This window comes from Natrix helvetica (genome assembly GCF_964273705.1).
Source record: "Natrix helvetica genome assembly, chromosome: 1".
In the NCBI taxonomy this organism is placed as follows: Eukaryota; Metazoa; Chordata; class Lepidosauria; order Squamata; family Natricidae; genus Natrix; species Natrix helvetica.
In genome coordinates, this window is record NC_138548.1 from 106857491 (window position 1) to 106876401 (window position 18911).

At 37.2% G+C, this 18911-nt stretch overlaps 2 protein-coding genes across 6 annotated transcripts in view; both read right to left on the reverse strand.

The window, feature by feature from the left end:
* Positions 1-6440: 6440 nt before the first annotated feature.
* Positions 6441-10390, reverse strand: RPS13 (ribosomal protein S13). Its single transcript, XM_081939517.1, has 6 exons — positions 10284-10390; positions 9621-9669; positions 8594-8672; positions 7650-7819; positions 7232-7332; positions 6441-6622 (listed from the first exon to the last, which is right to left on the reverse strand). Exons 1-6 carry the CDS (start codon positions 10304-10306, stop codon positions 6589-6591), a joined length of 456 nt encoding a protein of 151 aa, XP_081795643.1. The 5' UTR covers positions 10307-10390; the 3' UTR covers positions 6441-6588.
* Positions 10391-11777: 1387 nt separating this feature from the next.
* PIK3C2A (phosphatidylinositol-4-phosphate 3-kinase catalytic subunit type 2 alpha) overlaps positions 11778-18911 on the reverse strand; it is a 58317-nt gene continuing 51183 nt past the window's right edge. For all 5 annotated transcript variants that reach the window (XM_081937670.1, XM_081937666.1, XM_081937669.1 and 2 more), the window contains 5 exons: positions 18088-18205; positions 17908-17989; positions 17143-17252; positions 15983-16108; positions 11778-14832 (listed from right to left, as the gene is read on the reverse strand). In XM_081937670.1, the coding sequence (XP_081793796.1) occupies positions 14650-14832; positions 15983-16108; positions 17143-17252; positions 17908-17989; positions 18088-18205 (619 nt within the window). In that variant the 3' untranslated portion in view covers positions 11778-14649. The remainder of the gene's footprint in view (positions 14833-15982; positions 16109-17142; positions 17253-17907; positions 17990-18087; positions 18206-18911) is intronic.

Below are 18911 nucleotides of genomic sequence, written 5' to 3' on the forward strand. Positions count from 1 at the left end.
CTTAAAAGTTGTCATAAGCTGGATCTGGGGAAGTTACAATTCTCCCACTGGGATCAGTGGAAAGAAAAACAGGGGAAAAGTGGAAAGGAATCTGACTCCCAATTTCAGTTGTAGGAAAAAAATGGTAGGAATCAGGCTTCATCCTTCACCAAATTTCTCATCGAATCTCCAGTTAAGGATTGCAATGAAATTTTGCCAACCAATTGAAATACAATGAATCTCAATTTTTAATATCCAACTGCTGTTGATTTTAATAGCATTAAGTGGGCCTAGTTAAGTATTTTGAATTCAAAATACTAAAATGAGTGCCCTTTGTGGAATTCCTTTCTCTCAGTTTCACAAAAAGATAGACTTATTTCAGCCAATAATACTTCTAACCTGGAACTGTAATAATGCAAATGAAAGAAATACCAAAGCTTTGCCCAGCAACCTTTTTTCAATGAGGATAAATGTGGTTTTAAAATAAAACCAGCAGTCTCAGTACAGCAGCAAAAGGAAGCCAATTCAGTTTTGCCAACAAATTCCTGGATTTTGCCATTTAGAACAAGTACAAGGACTTTGATCTGACTTTTTTTTAAAAACACACACTACCTTCTGCCTTTTCAATATACTCCTTGGCAGCTTGAAAGAGAATTGGCTGGGAAAAAAAAGTCTGAGCAGAGTTTGTGTTCTAAAATGCCAGGCCAGCATCCAAACAGAAGATTCCTGGAAGCATAGGGACCTCTGCTGATATTTCTGAGCAATATCCACATACAATATGCCTACGTAATTATTTAAAATTAATTAGCCCCGGAGGCTCTTTCTTAGAATACAGTAGCATTTTAACAACTGTAGCTAGCAATGAAAGCATTTCCATTCATTCTGTTGTGACAGCGTAGCTTATTTTGTTTAATATGTTAACGTTTTACCTGCTGAAAAACATGTTCTGCAAAACTCAAAAGACTGGATTCCTTAGGAAATATTTGATCTGGCCAATAAATATACTGCTGCAGTAGCTTTGGAAGATCAGAGTGATCCTTAGGAAGAGATATTTAGGAACTGGGTATGTTTAATTTTGGGAAGATGGAGGGAGGATACGATTCCATTTTTTAAACATCTAAAGGATTATCCCACATAAGAGGACATGAAATAATGTTCAAGAATGAAATTCCACAGGTTTTTCCTGACAAACTCATTTGCCTGTCGAAACAGTAGCAGACACCACCACATGCATTAACAGAAAATACTCATCCATGTATCATCATGAAGTTGTACCCAAAGGGCAACTCCATATTACAGTAAAAAGGTATATTATAAATGTTTTTTTTGTATTTCATTTTTTTGTTGTTGGAAGGAATGTTTCTGATGGGATAAATGTATACTCAAAGTGAATGTACCAATTACCTTTTTTTGTTCTGTTTCTTAGTTCGTTCCAGTTTCTTTTGTGATATGGAATATTAAAGGAAACGCATAGTCAGGTGAAGAATAATCTGTGGTTGGAAACAGCTTGGATGGAGGGGGCATTTGCAGATAGAAGATTTGAATGCACAAATATACTGAAATGTTAATTACCGGTAGCATTTTCAAGCTGAGGGGTAAAAATATCCAATTACCGTATTTTACGGAGTATAAGATGCACCGGAGTATAAGACACATCAAGGTTTTGAAGAGGCAATTTTTTTAAAAAAGTAGGTAGGTAGATAGAGGGATAGAGAGGGAAAGAGAGAGAAATACAGTAGGTAGGTAGGGAGAGAGTAGTTAGGTAAGTAAATAAAGGGATAGAGATGGAGAATGTAGGTAGGTAGAGGGATAGGGAGAAATACAGTAGATAAGCAGGGAGAGTGTGTGTAGGTAGGTAGAAAGAGGGATAGAGAGAAATAGATACATAGAAATACAGTAGATAGGTAGGTGTTTCTGCTGGCACAGCACTTGATCAATGTAATTCTCATCAATCAAAGAGCTTTCCAAAAGGAAAAAAAAGTTTTTGCACTCTGTAAACCTCCCAAAAACGATGTTTTTCAAAAAAAAGAGGGCATGAATAGCTTTGGGGGCTTGCAGAATGCTCCTGAGGGAATGGGGCGGGGGGAAACAAGCAAAAAATGACCCATTTTTCGTGAAAACGGGCGTTTTTTGCCAAAAAAATTTGCATGCATAGGCTTATAGAGTGCTGCTGGGGGCTGGGGGGGGGCAAAAAACGGCCTTTTTTTTTTGCTCATTTCTGCCCTCCCCAGCCCCTAGCTCTCTGAAAGTCTCTATAACGGTATGCACGGCCATTTTGGTGAAAGGGCAGGGGAGGCAAAAAAATGCTGTATTCAGTGTATAAGACGCACCCAGATTTTCAGCCTTTTTTTTTGAGGAAACAAGGTGCTACTTATACTCCAAAAATATGGTAAGTTATTTTTAAAGAAATAAGAGTAACAGACTTGGAAGGGACCTTGGAGGTCTTCCAGTACAACCCCCTGCTTAGGCAGGAAACCATTTCAGACAAAAGGTTATCCCATCTCTAAAACTTCCAGTGTTGGAGCATTTACAACTTCTGGAGGCAAATTATTCCACTGATTAACCATTCTGTCAGAAAATTTCTTAGTTCTAGGTTGCTTCTCTCCTTGATTAGTTTCTACCCATTGCTTCTCCTGCCTTCAGGTGCTTTGGAGAATAGTTTGACTCCCTCTTCTTTGTGGCAGCCCGAGATATTGGAACACTGCTATCATGTCACTCCAGTCCTTGTTTTCATTAAACTAGACATATCCAGTTCCTGCAACTGGTCTTCATGTTTTAGTCTCCAAGTCCCCTAACCATCTTTGTTGCTCTGCACTTTCTAGAGTCTCAACATCTAAAGAGAATGCTAATAGCATTTTATTAAAACTTTCTCAAGATTACTAGGTTTTCCCCCCGCATCTAAAATAGTATTTAAATTATTTCCTGATACTTCATTGTTATATATAATGTATATGTATTTGTGTTACAAATTACATCGGCCTAATATGCAATACAGCCCTGGTTCGAATCCCAGTAAGGGTATGGCTAGCTGATGAGAGCTAAATAGCTTGAAATGGATCCATACTACTCTCCCTTTATTTATCAGCACAAATACAACACATATATGTATATATGTATATGTATGTATGTGTTACCCTGGTATGCCCAAATATGGGAGGGAGCTCACTACTCCCCCTTTCTGTCCTTCGGATCATTACAGAGGACCATCCAGGCAGAAAACCATTTTTTTAATTTTTAATGTTGCCTTTTTATATTTGTGTTGTATTTGTGCTGATAAATAAATAAAGGGAGACTAGTATAGATCTATTTCAAGCTATTTAGCTCTCATCAGCTAGCCATACCCTTACTGGGATTTGAACCAGGGCTATGTTACATATTAGGCAGATTTGTTAGCCACTAAGTCACAGGCTCTCCTCAGCTGATAAGGAGGAGAGCCTGTGGCTTAGTGGCTAACAAATCTGCCTAATAGTTAACACAGCCCTGGTTCAAATCCCAGTAAGGGTATGGCTAGCTGATGAGAGCTAAATAGCTTGAAATAGATCTATACTAGTCTCCCTTTATTTATCAGCACAAATACAACATATGTGTGTGTGTATGTATGTATGTATGTGTGTGTGTGTGTATGCTGCAATACTATAACTATTGCAGAATAACATGATTATTCAAAAGCTCTTGTCAAGTTAATAATCTCAATTTTCCAATAATTTATATAGAAATTAGGATAATTTACATATATTTTTAAATGGTCTTTGAATGTATTTTTTGAATAGTTCTGAATTAAAGCAGAAGATGGTAGAATTTTTGCATAGCAACTGGGACAAAGGTTTCCCCTATTTTGATTTGGAATAAAACAAAAACATTTATTAAATGGCATTTTATTGCATTTACTTCTCATTAAAACGTAGAAGTGATTAGTTAAGATGCAATCTATAAAGGAGAAAATTAGTGAGTTAAATCTTTTTACACTCCATACATCTCCTGAATAATGTGCATTTTTAACTTCTGTTAAATATAACCAAATAAATTTTATATACTGCTCAAACAGAATTTTTGAAGAGTGAGAAAAGGCTTATCACACACTTTCAGACATAAAGTGTTAAAACTGAATAGTAGTTTGGAAAGTGCTAGATCAATCAGCATTTAAGTTCTATTCCAAATTGTATTGTTCCTTGTACACCTGGGAATCCTTAGAGAAAGTACATTCACAAAGACGTTACCTAAACAAGCAAACAACCAAGTTCAGAGAGCACCAAGAACTCTACAGCCAAATAAACTATATGAAATCCCCTATAATGTAAGTCTCATTCTGTGGTGATGCTGAGACAACCAAATGAAGCACGCAGACACTGCTTAATTGTTAAGCTTATGTGCCAAACAATTATGTGCCATCAAGCCGATGTCCACTCTTAGCGACGATATAGATTTCTTCCATGTATATCTGTCCTTAACTTGGTCTTTCAGGTTAGCTTATCCAATTAATTGTTTTTATTCTGCTGACTAGTGGGGCTTTTTTCTTAATCCATGTCCAATTCAGCTAATCTTACTGTAAACGATTTAACAGTATGTCAAACCATAACTGATTCTAAAAACATTCCTTCCATAACCATGCAGAGTTTACTATAATATATACTCAGTAGTACTTATAACTGAACAAAATTGAATATGGTAAAAAAAAAGTTGAGGCATTGAATGCCATGAAGCCAAGAATGTATAACAAATGTTCTTGATGTTTTCCCAGAAATTACAAACTTTGCATATTGAAGTTCAGACATTTAATGATGGGGAAATATATAAAAGCTTTCAATGATAATCTCTGAATTGCTAAAGATAAACTTAACGAAATTAGGAAACCTCAGAATATGTCATGACTATATTTGGCTTGAGGGATAAGTTTAGATACACACAATGGCTACCTCCATAATAGTCTCTAGTAATTTACAAAATTTCTTTTGAACACACTCTAACAGCATATTAGGTTAAGCACATGTTAGACCAGTGATAGCGAACCTATGGCATACGTGCCACAGGTGGCACACGGAGCCATTTGTCAGGGCATGCGAGGCGCTGCCCTGTCAGCTGGGCAGGGTGCATGTGCACGCTGGCCAGCTGAGCTCACCTCTTTTTAAAGCCATTTTCCCCCTCCCTAGGCTCGAGGCTTTATAGGAGCCTGGGGAGGGCGAAAAGAGCCCCCCCCACCCCACACAGAGGCTCTCGGAAGGCTTCATGAGCTTCCCTAAAGCCTCTGGAGCGCAAAAAACCAGACATTCGGGAACGGACTTCCAATTTGATCGAATGTTCGTTTTGACTGCTCCGGAGGCTTCAGGGAAGCCTCCTGAAGGTCCCTGAAGCCTCTGGAGGGCTTCCGGGGGGGCGGGGGGGAGGCTGTTTTCACCCTCCCCAGGCTTCTATAAAGCCTCTGGAGCCTGGGGAGGGCGAAAAAAGCATGCAAAAAATGGGGGGGGGGTCGCGCCTGTAGTGCGCGCATGCGCACTGGGAGGGTGTCATGCATTGCATTATGGGTGCGGCACACCCGCACACGACCCCCCTGCGCTCCCCCCACTTATGGCACGTGAACCAAAAAAGGTTAGCCATCACTGTGCTGGACGATTTATTGAACTACCTTGAACCTAAGAAAGTTAATTGTGCTTGAGAAACAAGTTAGCCCAATCTGAGAGAAAAATAAAATAGTTCCCATCTACACTTTGCAAACAAGTGCTCAAGCTCTATTCCAAATTGTTTATTTTCCTGCTCTGCATCCATTTTATAGTTGGAGGAAATCATTTAGATGGTAATTCTCTGCAATTTTATAAAAAGACATTATAGTACTGCCCATTGTATCTTCTACAAGAAAAGAAAAGACCCTAGCAGTCTCCCACACACATATAAGAAAAAAATCTTATTATTCCCCAAAATTGAGTTGGATATTTACTACTAGTTCATTTGAAAGCTAATTGACTGGTAAATGTTTCTCTTCTTTTTTCATTAAAAATAAAAACCAAGGGAGGGGTAAAGATAAGTGGCCCTTATCTCCATTACTATAGCTGTATTAATTAAAGGAAATCCACTTTTTCCAAATTACATGAAAAATCTATTCATATAATTCTTATATTGAAAGAATTAACTTTCAGCCTAAAAGCCCATTTTTCCAAACTCCCAATATGAGCAAAGAAGCATTTTGAAAGATTGGTCCTTCTTTATCCTTCATCATACCCCATTTATTCTAACTGAAAACAAATATAACTGAGAAATATAAGTAGCTCTGATTTCAACCTCAAGCACTTTCAAGTCATCCATTTTCATTAATGCTGTCTCCCAAAGATAGCAAATTATGTGATAGGAAAAGTTTCAATACAACACTCAATGTGTTCATAGTTAACAAGAACCATTAGTAAATTTATAGAAAAACCAAGAATATTTGTAGGACAACAGCAGCTTTAAAGAACTCAAATTATATTATCAAATGGGAAAAAATCCAGAAGCTTTTATTGATATAGTAAACGTGTTAACTTATCCTTCCAATTTTAAATAAGAAATCAATGACATCACTCTGAAGTAGGCATAACACGAATACAAGATGGTTTAGATTCCCATGGTCGTAATAAAGAATTTTTATGCAACCAGAGCAGAAGCCGTGGATGATTCGCTGCAGAAGAAGAGAACAACAAGTTAGCAACTTCATCAAAACGAGATTGCATGGCATCAACAAGATTACATTTAAACTTATCAGCTACAGCAGCTCACTCAGACATCCAAGGAAGGACAAGCCAACACAAAGGAAAAACCTTTCTGGTGGAAACTGCAAATGGTTGGAAAACCATCATCATAGTGAGCAACCTGGACCTGGGACTTAAGTGTAAAAAACTGAAGCAAAGCTCAGTAGCCATACTAATGGGATTAATACTTATGTCATTTAGAGAGCGCTGTAAAGCACAATGAAGCTGTATTTAAGTGCTATAGCTATCATTTCCTCCCAATATTTATCTGCTATACTGCTTTCCACAGCTCAGATCAGCAGCAACTTCTGAACAGATGTAATCTGAATACATCTTAATGCACCCCAAAAGTATTAATTACGATCAACAGATCAATAGGAAGTATTTCAGAAAAGCTATCGCTACACCTACTTGCCAAAAATAGTAGCATTCCTTACATGAATGCCATTTCTTTCGATAACATTAAGTAGAGGAACAAAAAACTGCTGCCAACATTAAACAACATGCCCATATTGTGACTGAGAGCAAAATATACTTACTACTTCCAATTAGGTGGGAGTACTCTCTTGGTCTTGTAGTAACGAGCCAGCCTGTGAATTCTGCTCTCAATCAAAATAAGTCGGAATTTGGCATCTTTATCCTTCCAACAAAAACAAACATTTTCAAATACTGTTTTGGGAGACAGCCTAGGAATAATCTGTTTTGCATTTTCTTTGAATAACAATGCAGTTCTTATAACCAATCATTGTGCTTATTTTTTCTCTCTTAATTCACCAGAGCAGATCTAGTGAAAACATAGTTTCAATTGTACATATTCCACCAGCACCAGAATCTTAGATATAAACCAGTATTTAATTTAATGTAAAGGAACTACCTCTTCAAAAGCAAATACTATTCTAGAATAACTGTAGGTCCCATTTTAAAATCTTTGAGGATGGAATGTACTCTGCTACTTACCTTACGGTTCCTCTCAAGATGCTTGCGGACAGCAACTGCTTTCTTGATTAAGTGGTAAAGATCTTCTGGGAGATCAGGGGCAAGTCCCTTGGATTTAAGAATCCTCAGAATTTTGTTACCAGTCACAAAACGAACTTGGGCAACTCCATGCGAGTCCCTTAATATCACACCTGAAACCAAATTGAGCATTTTTGGAAGTACTGCAATTTTAAAGTAACATAAACTTAAACATATTAATCCATTTGGACATTCAAGAAGCATTAGCTATCACAAAGGAAAGACTTCTCTAAGTCTTGCAAAAGACAGTTTACAGCTTGCATGATAAGGCAGTCAAGTAAAAGCTACAAAATGTACAATTTTAGCAATAGCAATGATATTTGAGGCATTAAAAATTATCAATTCACTAATACTTAAATAAAAGCTAAATTCTAAGATTTCAATTATATTAATCATCAGAACTTGACTGAAGAAAAATATCTTAACTGGACAGAATACCAGTTTGTACCTCTAGCAATAAATAAAGCATTTGGTACACTTCAAATACTTCAAACTATGAACATTCTAGCCAGCCAATAAATCAAGGTAAGTTTCTCAAGATGAAAACCAAATCAATAACATGGATTATTTGGCTGCCTGACTCCCAAGACTCTAAGTCAGAGGTCCCTAATCCATAGTCCACTAGCAGGCTGTGGCCTATTTGGAATTGGGGTGCACGAGTGACTGGCTGGAGAGCATGTGTGCAGCTTAACTTGTGCAAATGATGGGCACTTGCGTGCACCGTCCTACCATTTATGTGGCCCAGTTCCTTTCCCTCCCCAGGTGGGTCGTCAAGCTGCAACAGTTGGAGACCGCAGCTCTACGTGACTTATAACTAAGAACCAATGTACATGCCCTCATGTATATATTATTAGTTACTATTAGCACAGCATTTTATTTCAACATACCGATTTGGGAAGGTGTCAGGCCTTTCTTAGCCAACTTGTAAATCTGCTCTTTGACATCATCAGAAGTAAGTTTCAGCCACTAAAAAAAATTAATTGTTAGCCATTCTAGTTCAGATACATTGGAAAGCAAATTGACTCAACCACCCAACATGAAACAATAGAATAATTCTGCGATTTCAAATTGCAAAAAGTAACAAAAGTAAAACATAAAAGGTCTAAGTAAAGAGAATTGTGTAAAGAGAAAAGTACTAAAGTGTCCCTTGCTACATCCTCACACAGACTTGTAGCTGTCAAAATAAAAATAGGATGTTTTCAAATTACATAGCTTTTGATTTCATTCAATTTCTTGATACTATGGTTTAAAAGTAGAGACTTAACCTGGAAAAATACAGAATATAATTTCACACTTTAATGAAACTTTAATGAAATGTAGTCATTTGGTCAGCTAAATATTTTCCTCCAAATTAATACTTTTGATTGAAACTAAGATAAACGACAAGTGTGACACATGCAACTATATCTTGAATTAAAACTACAAAAAGAAAGTTGTAATTCAATTATTTCCATATGCTAGCAAAACTGCTTAAGAGTAACCAGTTTTGTTTTTTAATTTTCTCCTGAGTATAAATGTCTTGGAGCTTGGAACTGCTTGAGCGGTTTTTTATGTTAACTATTATCCCAAATACGAAAGTACTAAGATTGACAGCAATTGTTCAAAATGCATGCAAACAGGTCACTTTGAGATGGTCAATATTCATGTTCTCATTTTCAATGCTAGTCTTTAACACTTGAAAGCTTTTTTTTACTCAAGGCATAAGTTTTAAGAAATAGGTAAGATACATATCATGTTTTCCTAATTAACAGCAAGATTGGTATATTATTTAACTGTTAAATCAAAACAACATAGGAAATAAATTTAAAATAATTTTGCCTGTGAGATGTTTACAAACAAATAAGTTTGTAAACTTATTCACTTTGCAAAGTTAATCAAGTCCAAGCAAGGCGAATAACTGAGGTCAGTACTTACTGTAGGCACGCTTCTCCTGTAAGGCAAGGCCGACTGGGACAGACCCTTTCTATTGAAAGAGAAGGCAAAGACAGCATCTTTTAGAAAATGGTACAAACATACAGTTCGCTATAGGATACTAACCGGCTTGATACGGTAATAATCTAGGACTGCCAGCACATAAATCATTACCAACCCTATCAGTGAATCGCAGAAGGCAAACTTTCAGAATTGCAAAAAGAGCTGCATAGCTTTTGATTTTACCCGAGCTATAAAAAAAAATATTGCACGAGTACAGGGAATCCACGAGGCGCTGTCGCCTCCAATGTTTCACACTTGTTTCCCCATCTCCTATAAGCGGCGGCGTCCGAGCCTTTTGTTAAGAGATGTCCCGGATGTTCCGTTGAAAGCAAGGCACGAGCGAGCGATAGGGCGCTAAACTGTTGCCCAGCAAGCCGCCTCCCGTCCGCGACTCTACAGAGTGGTCATTGAGGAAAGCGGCGGTCCCCGCGGTTCTCAACGAAGTGGGCCTCTAAGCAAAAGCCTCCGCCCGCCCCTCCCCCCAAACAACAGAAGCGAAGCTCCTGAAATAGGTCGCAAAAGCTACGGGCAGAGGAAATGACGGCCGTTCCCGCAAGCCCTCCTCGGATCCTCCCGCCAAGGCCTTGGTCTCGGCCAACTCACCCGGGTGCGTGCATGCGACCCATGATGGCGCCGAAAAGAAAGAAGCGAGGAAGGCAGCTTGGCAGTCTCTCTTTCCGCCGGAAGTGACATTGCAGGCAGAAAGGAAGACTTCCGGTTTCGCGTGCGGTTATTCGGAGCGGATCTTCCGCCGGTTGATGAACTCCATCTCCCAGCATTCCTTTCTTAAGTCTTTAGTTTTCGTTGCGGGAGCTGGGTGGCAGGACGTGGTTCCAATTGGGTCCGATTCGGATTCATTTGTTTTACTAGTAGGCTAACACAGAGGGGAAAGGAGTGCGTATGTCTGAAGCGGCAAATGGCACCACGTAAATCTGATTAAATAAATAAAATTTCACTTGTGTTGCAACCCAAAATGCGTTTGAACAGTTTTCTTACCCGATTTGGCTTTTCAGAGTCAGTGCGCTTAAGAAAAAGCTCATTAGCCACCACCTATCATTACATCATGACTAATTGTTATATATTAACCATACAGGTAGTTCTAGACTTACAACAGTTCTTTTAGTGACCATTCAAAGTTACAACGGCACTGAAAAAAGGGACATGACTGTTTTTCACAACTATTGCAGCATCTCTATGGTCAAATGGTCAACATTCAGACACTTGGCAACTGGTTCATATTTATAATGGTTGCAGCGTCCTGAGATCATGCCATCGTCTTTTGCGATCATCTTGACAAGCAAAGTCAAAGAGGAACACAGATTCACTTAACCACCATAGTACTAACTTAACAAATGCAATGATTCACTTAACTGTGGCAAAAAAAGTCATAAAATGGGGCAAACTCCCTTAAATGTTTCACTTAGCAATGTAAATTTTGGACTCAATTATAGTCATAACTCAAGGACTACCTGTACGTGAATCCTAAGATTGGATCTTCAGATATCTGTAGATCTTAAAAGGTTCTCAATTTTACCATTTTCAATTTTGCGTAAAGAGCAGAGTTAGCCATTCCCACCCGTCATCTTCTCCATCATTGAAGAATGCTCCCAAGCATTCTATTAATTTACTTTTCTCTACATAAGCAGAAAAAAAATCAAACAAATAATGCAGTGGAGCAACTCTGTATTTTTATTTTTTTAAGGAAATTTAGAAGGGCCTGCAAGAGTTACTGGAAATAGATGAATTAGTAGGCTGGCATATTTTCCTTTATCTTTCCATTTAGTGCTTCTTAGGTGAAACCACATTGGACATTCAGTGATTGGCAGTAATTCTTGAAATGATGTAATCTTGTCCAAATACATGAGATTTCACTTATAATATATGCTGTATTCCTGAATAGTACTAAGATTAATAGGCCAACAGTTCACAGATTTAGGTGTAAGAAAAGAACAAAGAGGCAGCATAAATATATAGTTCATATTTGAAGCAATTTTCTTAAAACGATCAGTGGAATAGATTTGACTGAAACTTTTGCACTTATGTTTCTTGATTCATACATACAAATTAAATGAATTTGAAAAAAAAGAGGCACAATGGTTTTTTTTATTAAATAGTATTTAATGCAATTGTAGGACAGTTACGGAGTCACGTGTAACCCAAATATTTTGGGTTTGGGTTTAGATAGAAATAATGTACATCTTTATTAGCTCTCAGTGTAACATAGCTGAAGTATTTGGTTCTTACAGAGAAAGAGACAAAGGCAAACATCCACATTTACTTATTATGCATTTTATTATTTATAAACTTTTGCCAAATTGTTAATCACAGTACTAAGAATACCAGAGAATATTAAATTCCTATAGATTGTGAGAATGGTGTAATTTTTTTCCACATGTGGAAGCTTTAAACTTTAGCCCACTGATAAAGGTTACCTATTAAATCCATCTTACAGTGAACAATATTTTGCAGATTTTAGAAATATTTCTTCAGTTTAAAAGCTTCTATCCTAGAAAAAGCAATGAAATTTAAGGCAAGATAGTAACATTTCTGGATCATTTTAAAAATAGAGAAATACCAGAGATATCCCATGCTTTTTATATATACGTATAGGTCATAAAAAGGCAGTATAAAAATTTTCAGTGCAAAGTCACAACTAATTATTTAGTACAGAAAATATGGAGGTTGCTTTTCTTATACCAAGGTGTTTTCCTCAAAATGTTGAAGTAATGTACAAACACAAATTGACTTCTAGCTGCAGTCCACATTTGGTGCACAGAATTTAATTTCATTCACAAAGTATAAAAATGCCGTGAGACACACACTTTAAAAACATTGATTAGTAAAGTGTTACATCTGGTTGTGATTATTCCCTCTTACCCTTTTGTATGTCAGTTTAAATTATTGTTTTTAAAAAGGAAGATTTGTTTGTGTATCACAAAAATATAAATAATTTGAAAGAGACGCAAAATTAATGTTGCTCCTTTACATGTGTAATGATGACTGAAAAACACTTTTATAAGAATGTACCTGAAGAACTTTATCCATTGTGGAGTTATTTTGAGAAATAGTGATGGTGGGCAAAGGCACAGGATGCACTAGTGGCAAATACTACCCTAAGGTGCAGCATATATTCTAACCAACATCCAGACAAGAACTGCAACTGCAAACCACCGTCATTAAAGGTTTTCTTTTAAATCTCTAGATTTGTGCTGTGATACAATGTGCTGTAGTTACAGACTGCAAAAAAAGCAGTATATATTGCTTTACAGTTAATCTAATGCAACGTTTCACAAAAACAGTAGCCTACTTCCCTGTGTTTATATGACTTGTGGTTTTGTTGATGGAATGGAATACATCTCAAAAAGCATCAAGTGAGCAGGAAATACAATCTAATTAGTTTATAGCTTACAACTTACATATTTAACATATTATAACTAATAAACTCTTTCTAAAAATGTTAAGTGTCTTCTATTAAATCACAATGCAGTTTTAACACCGATGAATCCCAAATTTTATTTTACAGTCAATTATGAACATTTCAGCACCTCAGGTTAACAGCTATTTAATATCATACTTTTGTTTAATTGCCTGCAATAGATTGTCACACAGTCTACTGTATAATTAATTCATCATATATATTTTTTAATTTAGCAGTCTGTATCTTTATTCTAAAATATTTGGGTTTCAACATTAACCATTTTGGGGAATGTTAATAAAATTCCTGCAACAACTTTTTTTTTTAAAAAAATGGTATTGGTAAATTGCATTTATACCCAGCTTTTTCCAATTGTTATAAATTAGCTGGATACAAATTAAAGAAATACATTTAAAACACAATCAACCATACCTCATACACAGTATCTTTTATTAACTTTACTAATGGAAAATCAATTTTCATTGAGATAAAATGCTTTGTGGATTATTCCCTTACTACTCATAAAAAAAATCTAAATGTTAGCTTGCATGGTCACTGTGTCAACTTCACACTATCCAATATCTAGAGCAATTTATACATGGCCTTTTTCTATAGTATGCATATTTTTAATTCATATGATATTAATAGAAAAATAATGTGCTTTATGGAACTTCTACTTTGTAATCCAAAATCATTGCCTATATCTATGTAAAAGAAATGCAGTGCTTTATAGCAAACCATGGCGCAAAATCAATTGCATCTGCATTCATACAGTACTTGTAGTTCATAAACTTGATAAGATTTTTTTTAATGAATCTGACCTAAAGTGGATCTAAATTGAAAGGGGAAATAAAGAATTTATATAGTGAACCACGTAAGCATTTTTTAGCAAGTTTAACTTTTAGCACTGGAAAATGTTTTCAATATTAGAAATGAGGTATAAGCAGCAAAATAAGGCACCATTATTTATAATTTAATTTCAATTATTGGCACTCATTCTAATAATGGCCTCTAAGCAGCTTTATGAGTCATAAGGCTGATTGCTACACTGAATTTCTATCCTTCTATTTGGGCCTCCCTTTTAACAGACTGAAAAATAATGTTCTCATGATCATATTTTAAACTGTGCTGCCGTACGTGCTGAGAGCATAATTATAAAATCTTTATAATTATAAATTACAAAGAGCATAATTATAAAGTTTGCAGTATATCAAAAGGCAAATAATTCAAATGAGATTGAAATGAATTCAGGATAACCCCCTCATATTGAATTTGAAACATTTCTTCATATTCAGAACTGCATTCAGAACAAGTATTACATTTATACAATTCATATACATCAATGCTGAGATATTATTGCGGTTAAAGGATAAAGCAGTTGACTTGCCAGAAGTCTTGTGTAAAGTTTTGCTAAGGCTGGTCCAACTATAATCCACCAAATTGCAGCGTTTCAAGCTAAAGTGTATGGATTATCTTCAAGTAGAGGAAAGTGATCATATACAAATGGAGTTAAGATTATTTAGTTCATGTCTTCTGCTCTGCAAGTTGTCAGGTTCATAAGTATGGTGCAGCAGCAAGCCTGTACCAGTTCACAGTCTCCTTGCTTAAGTTAAAATCCTTTAAAGAAAGAGTGATACCACCCAGGAAAAAATTTTCACGCAGAGATTCAGCACTGAGTACACTTAGCTGAAGTTCCCTTTGCTTGAGTGTGTCTTTGCTATATCCACTGTACACAAGCTATTAAAAAAAACACTAATTCAGAAGTGGTGCAAGACAAGGAAGTTTACAAAATATAAGTAAAGTTTAGGAAAAGTTTAGGGTGTAGAGACAGTAATCCCAACAGTCACTGTTGTCATCATTAACCAAATCCCATTAATAGTAGCTGAGGAACCACTCCAATTCAAACTATTCCTGGTTTGGTCCCTCCCAGCCCTGAGCCTTGTAAAGTAAGGAGCCGCCTCCTCTTGAACTCCCCCAGCCCACTTATCTTGTTCCCACATGCCACTACTGTACTGTGCTGCCTTCTTTAAAAAAAGGAAACCGCATCAAAGAAGGCACTAGCTGCACTGGCATGAAAGGAGGATCCTTCCAGCCAGAGCCTTTTCCACGACAGAATGTCCTGGCTGGTGCACAAACAGAAACCTTAGCAAGCACTAGCATAAGGGTGTCAAACTCAAGGCCCGGGGGCCAGAACTGGCCTGCAGGATGCTTAGATGTGGCCTGCAGGGCTGCCCTAGAAATAGTGAAGGAGGCTTTGGAGGCTGTTGCAGCCGAAAACAAAGCTCGTGGCGGCCACATGTGCCCTCCCGAGCTCCGTTTTTGTTGGCAGAGGGTTGCAGGTGAAAATGGAGCTCGGAAGCCCGTTTTCTCTGGCAGAGCGCTCGGGTCATCACCGCAACCCTGACATCGAGGTGGCCATGCCCATAGTGGCCATGCCCACCTCAGACCCCCAAGGTCAAACCCTGACACGGCCCTCAATGAAATAGAGTTTGACACCCCTGTACTAGTGCAAAAGAAGGTACACGAAGAAGCCCCTGATTGGTACTGGAGTGGCACGTGGTGTGGTGGACAAGGTGGGCAGGACTGGGCAGCAGGGATAGATGGTAGGAGTTGGGTAGGCAGGCAGCCAAAAGGGGGTCATAAACGTAGTTGAGTCCTAGTGTGTCCAAATTTTGTTCACCTGATTGTGGGGGGCACTGCAATGGCCAGAACTTCAAGGATCAGTCATCCTTGAAGTTCCCTTCGTTTTAGCACCATTGTAATTTCAGTCACTGAATGGATGGGTGTTAAACAAAGACTACCTATATTCCTATTGTTTATTATCCCTCAATGGATGGTTTCTACATTACGTTTTGCTTTGAAAAATTACCCAACTATTTCAACTTACCATTTCATTGAATGTTGGATTTCTAGTTTTCCGTGATATTTTGGTTTTCCGTTTAGAAGTTTTATGCATGTCTGGAAGCAAATACGTCTTTACATATGGGTTAGGATCTGCACCATCATCAGTAACCTAACAAAAAGAACACACTTTTTTTAAAGTAAAAACAAAGACAATCATATTTAAAGAATGCTTAATGTCTACATTTAATTACATGTCATCAAGTCTTAGCAATCACATACACAGATTTCTCCAGGATAACTGCAATAATTAACAATCCCTTTTTAAAAAAAGGATAAAAGCTCCAAATCACTTAGGACCAAACTTTTACCAGATGTTATAAATATGGTGATAATGCTTATGGGACAATTATATCTTAATTTTATAATGACATGGGATCAGGCTACTTCGGGGACCACCTCTCCCCGAGTGTACTGTATATCTAGATCAAATACTGGGTATCTGAAATAATGCTATCTAGTAGGACTTAGGAAGTATGTCTTTTCTGTGGCTGCCGATACCTTATGGAACACCCTACCCCTGGCAATTTGGCAGGTCCTCATCTTCTTAGCCATCTGGACGGCCATGACCACCTGGCTTTTTACCCAGGTGCTGGAATAGTGTGGTGGAGCCTAAGTAAGGTTATTGGAGTACCCTGATTGGGGCACCGGGTTTTTAGTTTTTGTTCAATACTTTTTATGGCTTTTCCAGTTTTATTGTTATTGTGAAATGCCCCGATGGGCCTTACAAATCTTTTAAATAAACAAATAAATTGTATTATTGTTTATTGCTTTGTTGCTATTATGCTGTACAATCCTTAGCGTTCCTTAAGAATAGAGGTCATGGGGCTGCATGTAATCCCTGAAAGCTTTGATTCATTTCTCCAAAGTTGTACCAATTGTAATTTTTAATATGATAGAAGATAGAAAGTGTTAAATATTTGCCTGGAGAGTAACAATATTAATTATATTTAATTTTAATAAAAAGAAGATTTTACTATGTTGAGTTTTTTATTTTAATATTCAATTGCCTCATTATTTTGCAGAATATAGTGCTCATATTACTTCAGCCCGATTTCCTCAGTCCCAGGAAAGATATTATTTTTGAAAAACAATCTCATAAAGCATACTATAATTATTTCAATGTAAACACATTTATGTACTTACCAAATCTTTAATGTGCATCACCATGATAAACAGAGTCTTATTTCTATAGGAGATGGACAACTTAACTTCTCCTCCTACTTTGCCTGAGGTAGGACTTGAAGGGCCTGTATCTAAAAGTAGACAAATAAACATTTCATTTTGACTTTGGGTAAGTTACTCTCTCTCAGCCCAACCCACCTCACCAAGCTGTTGTGGGGAAAAAGGGAGAAGGAAGGAATATTAGGGATGTTAAACTGCCTTAAGTTACATATAAAGTAGTAATGGCAGCATAATATTTTTTTCATAATAGAACAAAGTAAGTATAATTTTATTTTAAGTGATACTATGCAAGCAGGTTGCTTCTGTTAGAACAAAGGCTGTATTTCCTTTGGCTGTTTTTCTTGCTCTCATGATTTTCAAATCCTCCAGAACAAACACAGAGGGCACCAGTAAAGGATTCTGGGGAAGGGGAAATCTGTTGCATCAATTGTCTGAATTCTGTTGGTTATTTGGCTATACAACAAAATCTTTATAATTATGTAGTAATAATTCTTCCAGAAACTGTCCAGAATGTAATGGTCTGAGAGAATGTTCAAAATGTATCCAAGGGAAACAGAATGTCCCAGAGTTCTCCAAAATGTTCCATTTCTACTTCTAATGATTTAACACAATTTGCATTGTACAACTTTATATTCTGTGGGAACTCCACATGGCAGAGACTTCAGAATTCATAGAGATAATTGTGCTATTCAAGACACTAATTAAATTGTACAACTATATTCTTACCTGTACACCTAGTTATGCCATCAATTCCTTCAGCTTTTTCATCACGAGGTAAGGGATGGAAGAAAGTATAAACGAGATCGCACTAGGTTGGGAAAGATAAAATTTCCATAAGAACTATCTGTCATACAGACTTATATATAAAATCATTTAAGTATTTTGTAGCCTACTGTCAAGAATTACCTCAGATACATCTGTTGATGCATTCATTAAACTTTGTATGTAGCTATTTAGCTCCACTTTCCTCTTGGCTGCTACATCCTTTACGTGAGTTCTTCCTAGAACCATCTTACTAGGAAAGCTACAATAACAGAGGTAAATTGTTACTTCATTTTTATTGAGGCAAAAAAAGGAAAAGCAATCATATAGATTATTACTAGGGCAACACAAAGCATTAAAGCATTACTTCATGAAGTATTGTTCCATGAAGTGCCAAAGGAGTTACGTTTTCTGGATGGCTCAGCACAGATGTCTTCTCATGCATGTATACTGTATGTACATCCATTTTTGACAATCAGCTAAAGTGTTTCCAGTATATGTACGCATATCCAAAAATTATTTTTATTTATTATTTTTTAATGCCAGCCATCTCCCCCTACAAGGTAATTGAAATGGAAATACAAATGGGAAACTCTGAAGAGTAGCCTAGATACAGCCTCTCCCTCACTTGCTTGTGGGAAGCCAGCAGGGAATATTGAAGATCGTGATCACGTGATTACAGCTCACTGAGATGTCCTAATTGCAATGAGCACCGAGCGCCCAGACTACAGGTATGTGACTGCATGGATGCCAAGACGGTCAAGACTCTGAGAACTGGCCCTAAGTCCCTCTTGTTTAACACCATTGTAAATTGAACAGTTGCTGAACAAGGTTCTGGCCAGTTCTGGAGAACCGGTAGTGGAAATTTTGAATAGTTCGGAGAACCAGTAAATGCCACTTCTGACTGGCCCCTCCCCCATCTATTCTCTGCCTCCCGAGTCCCAGATGATTGGGAGGAAATGGGGATT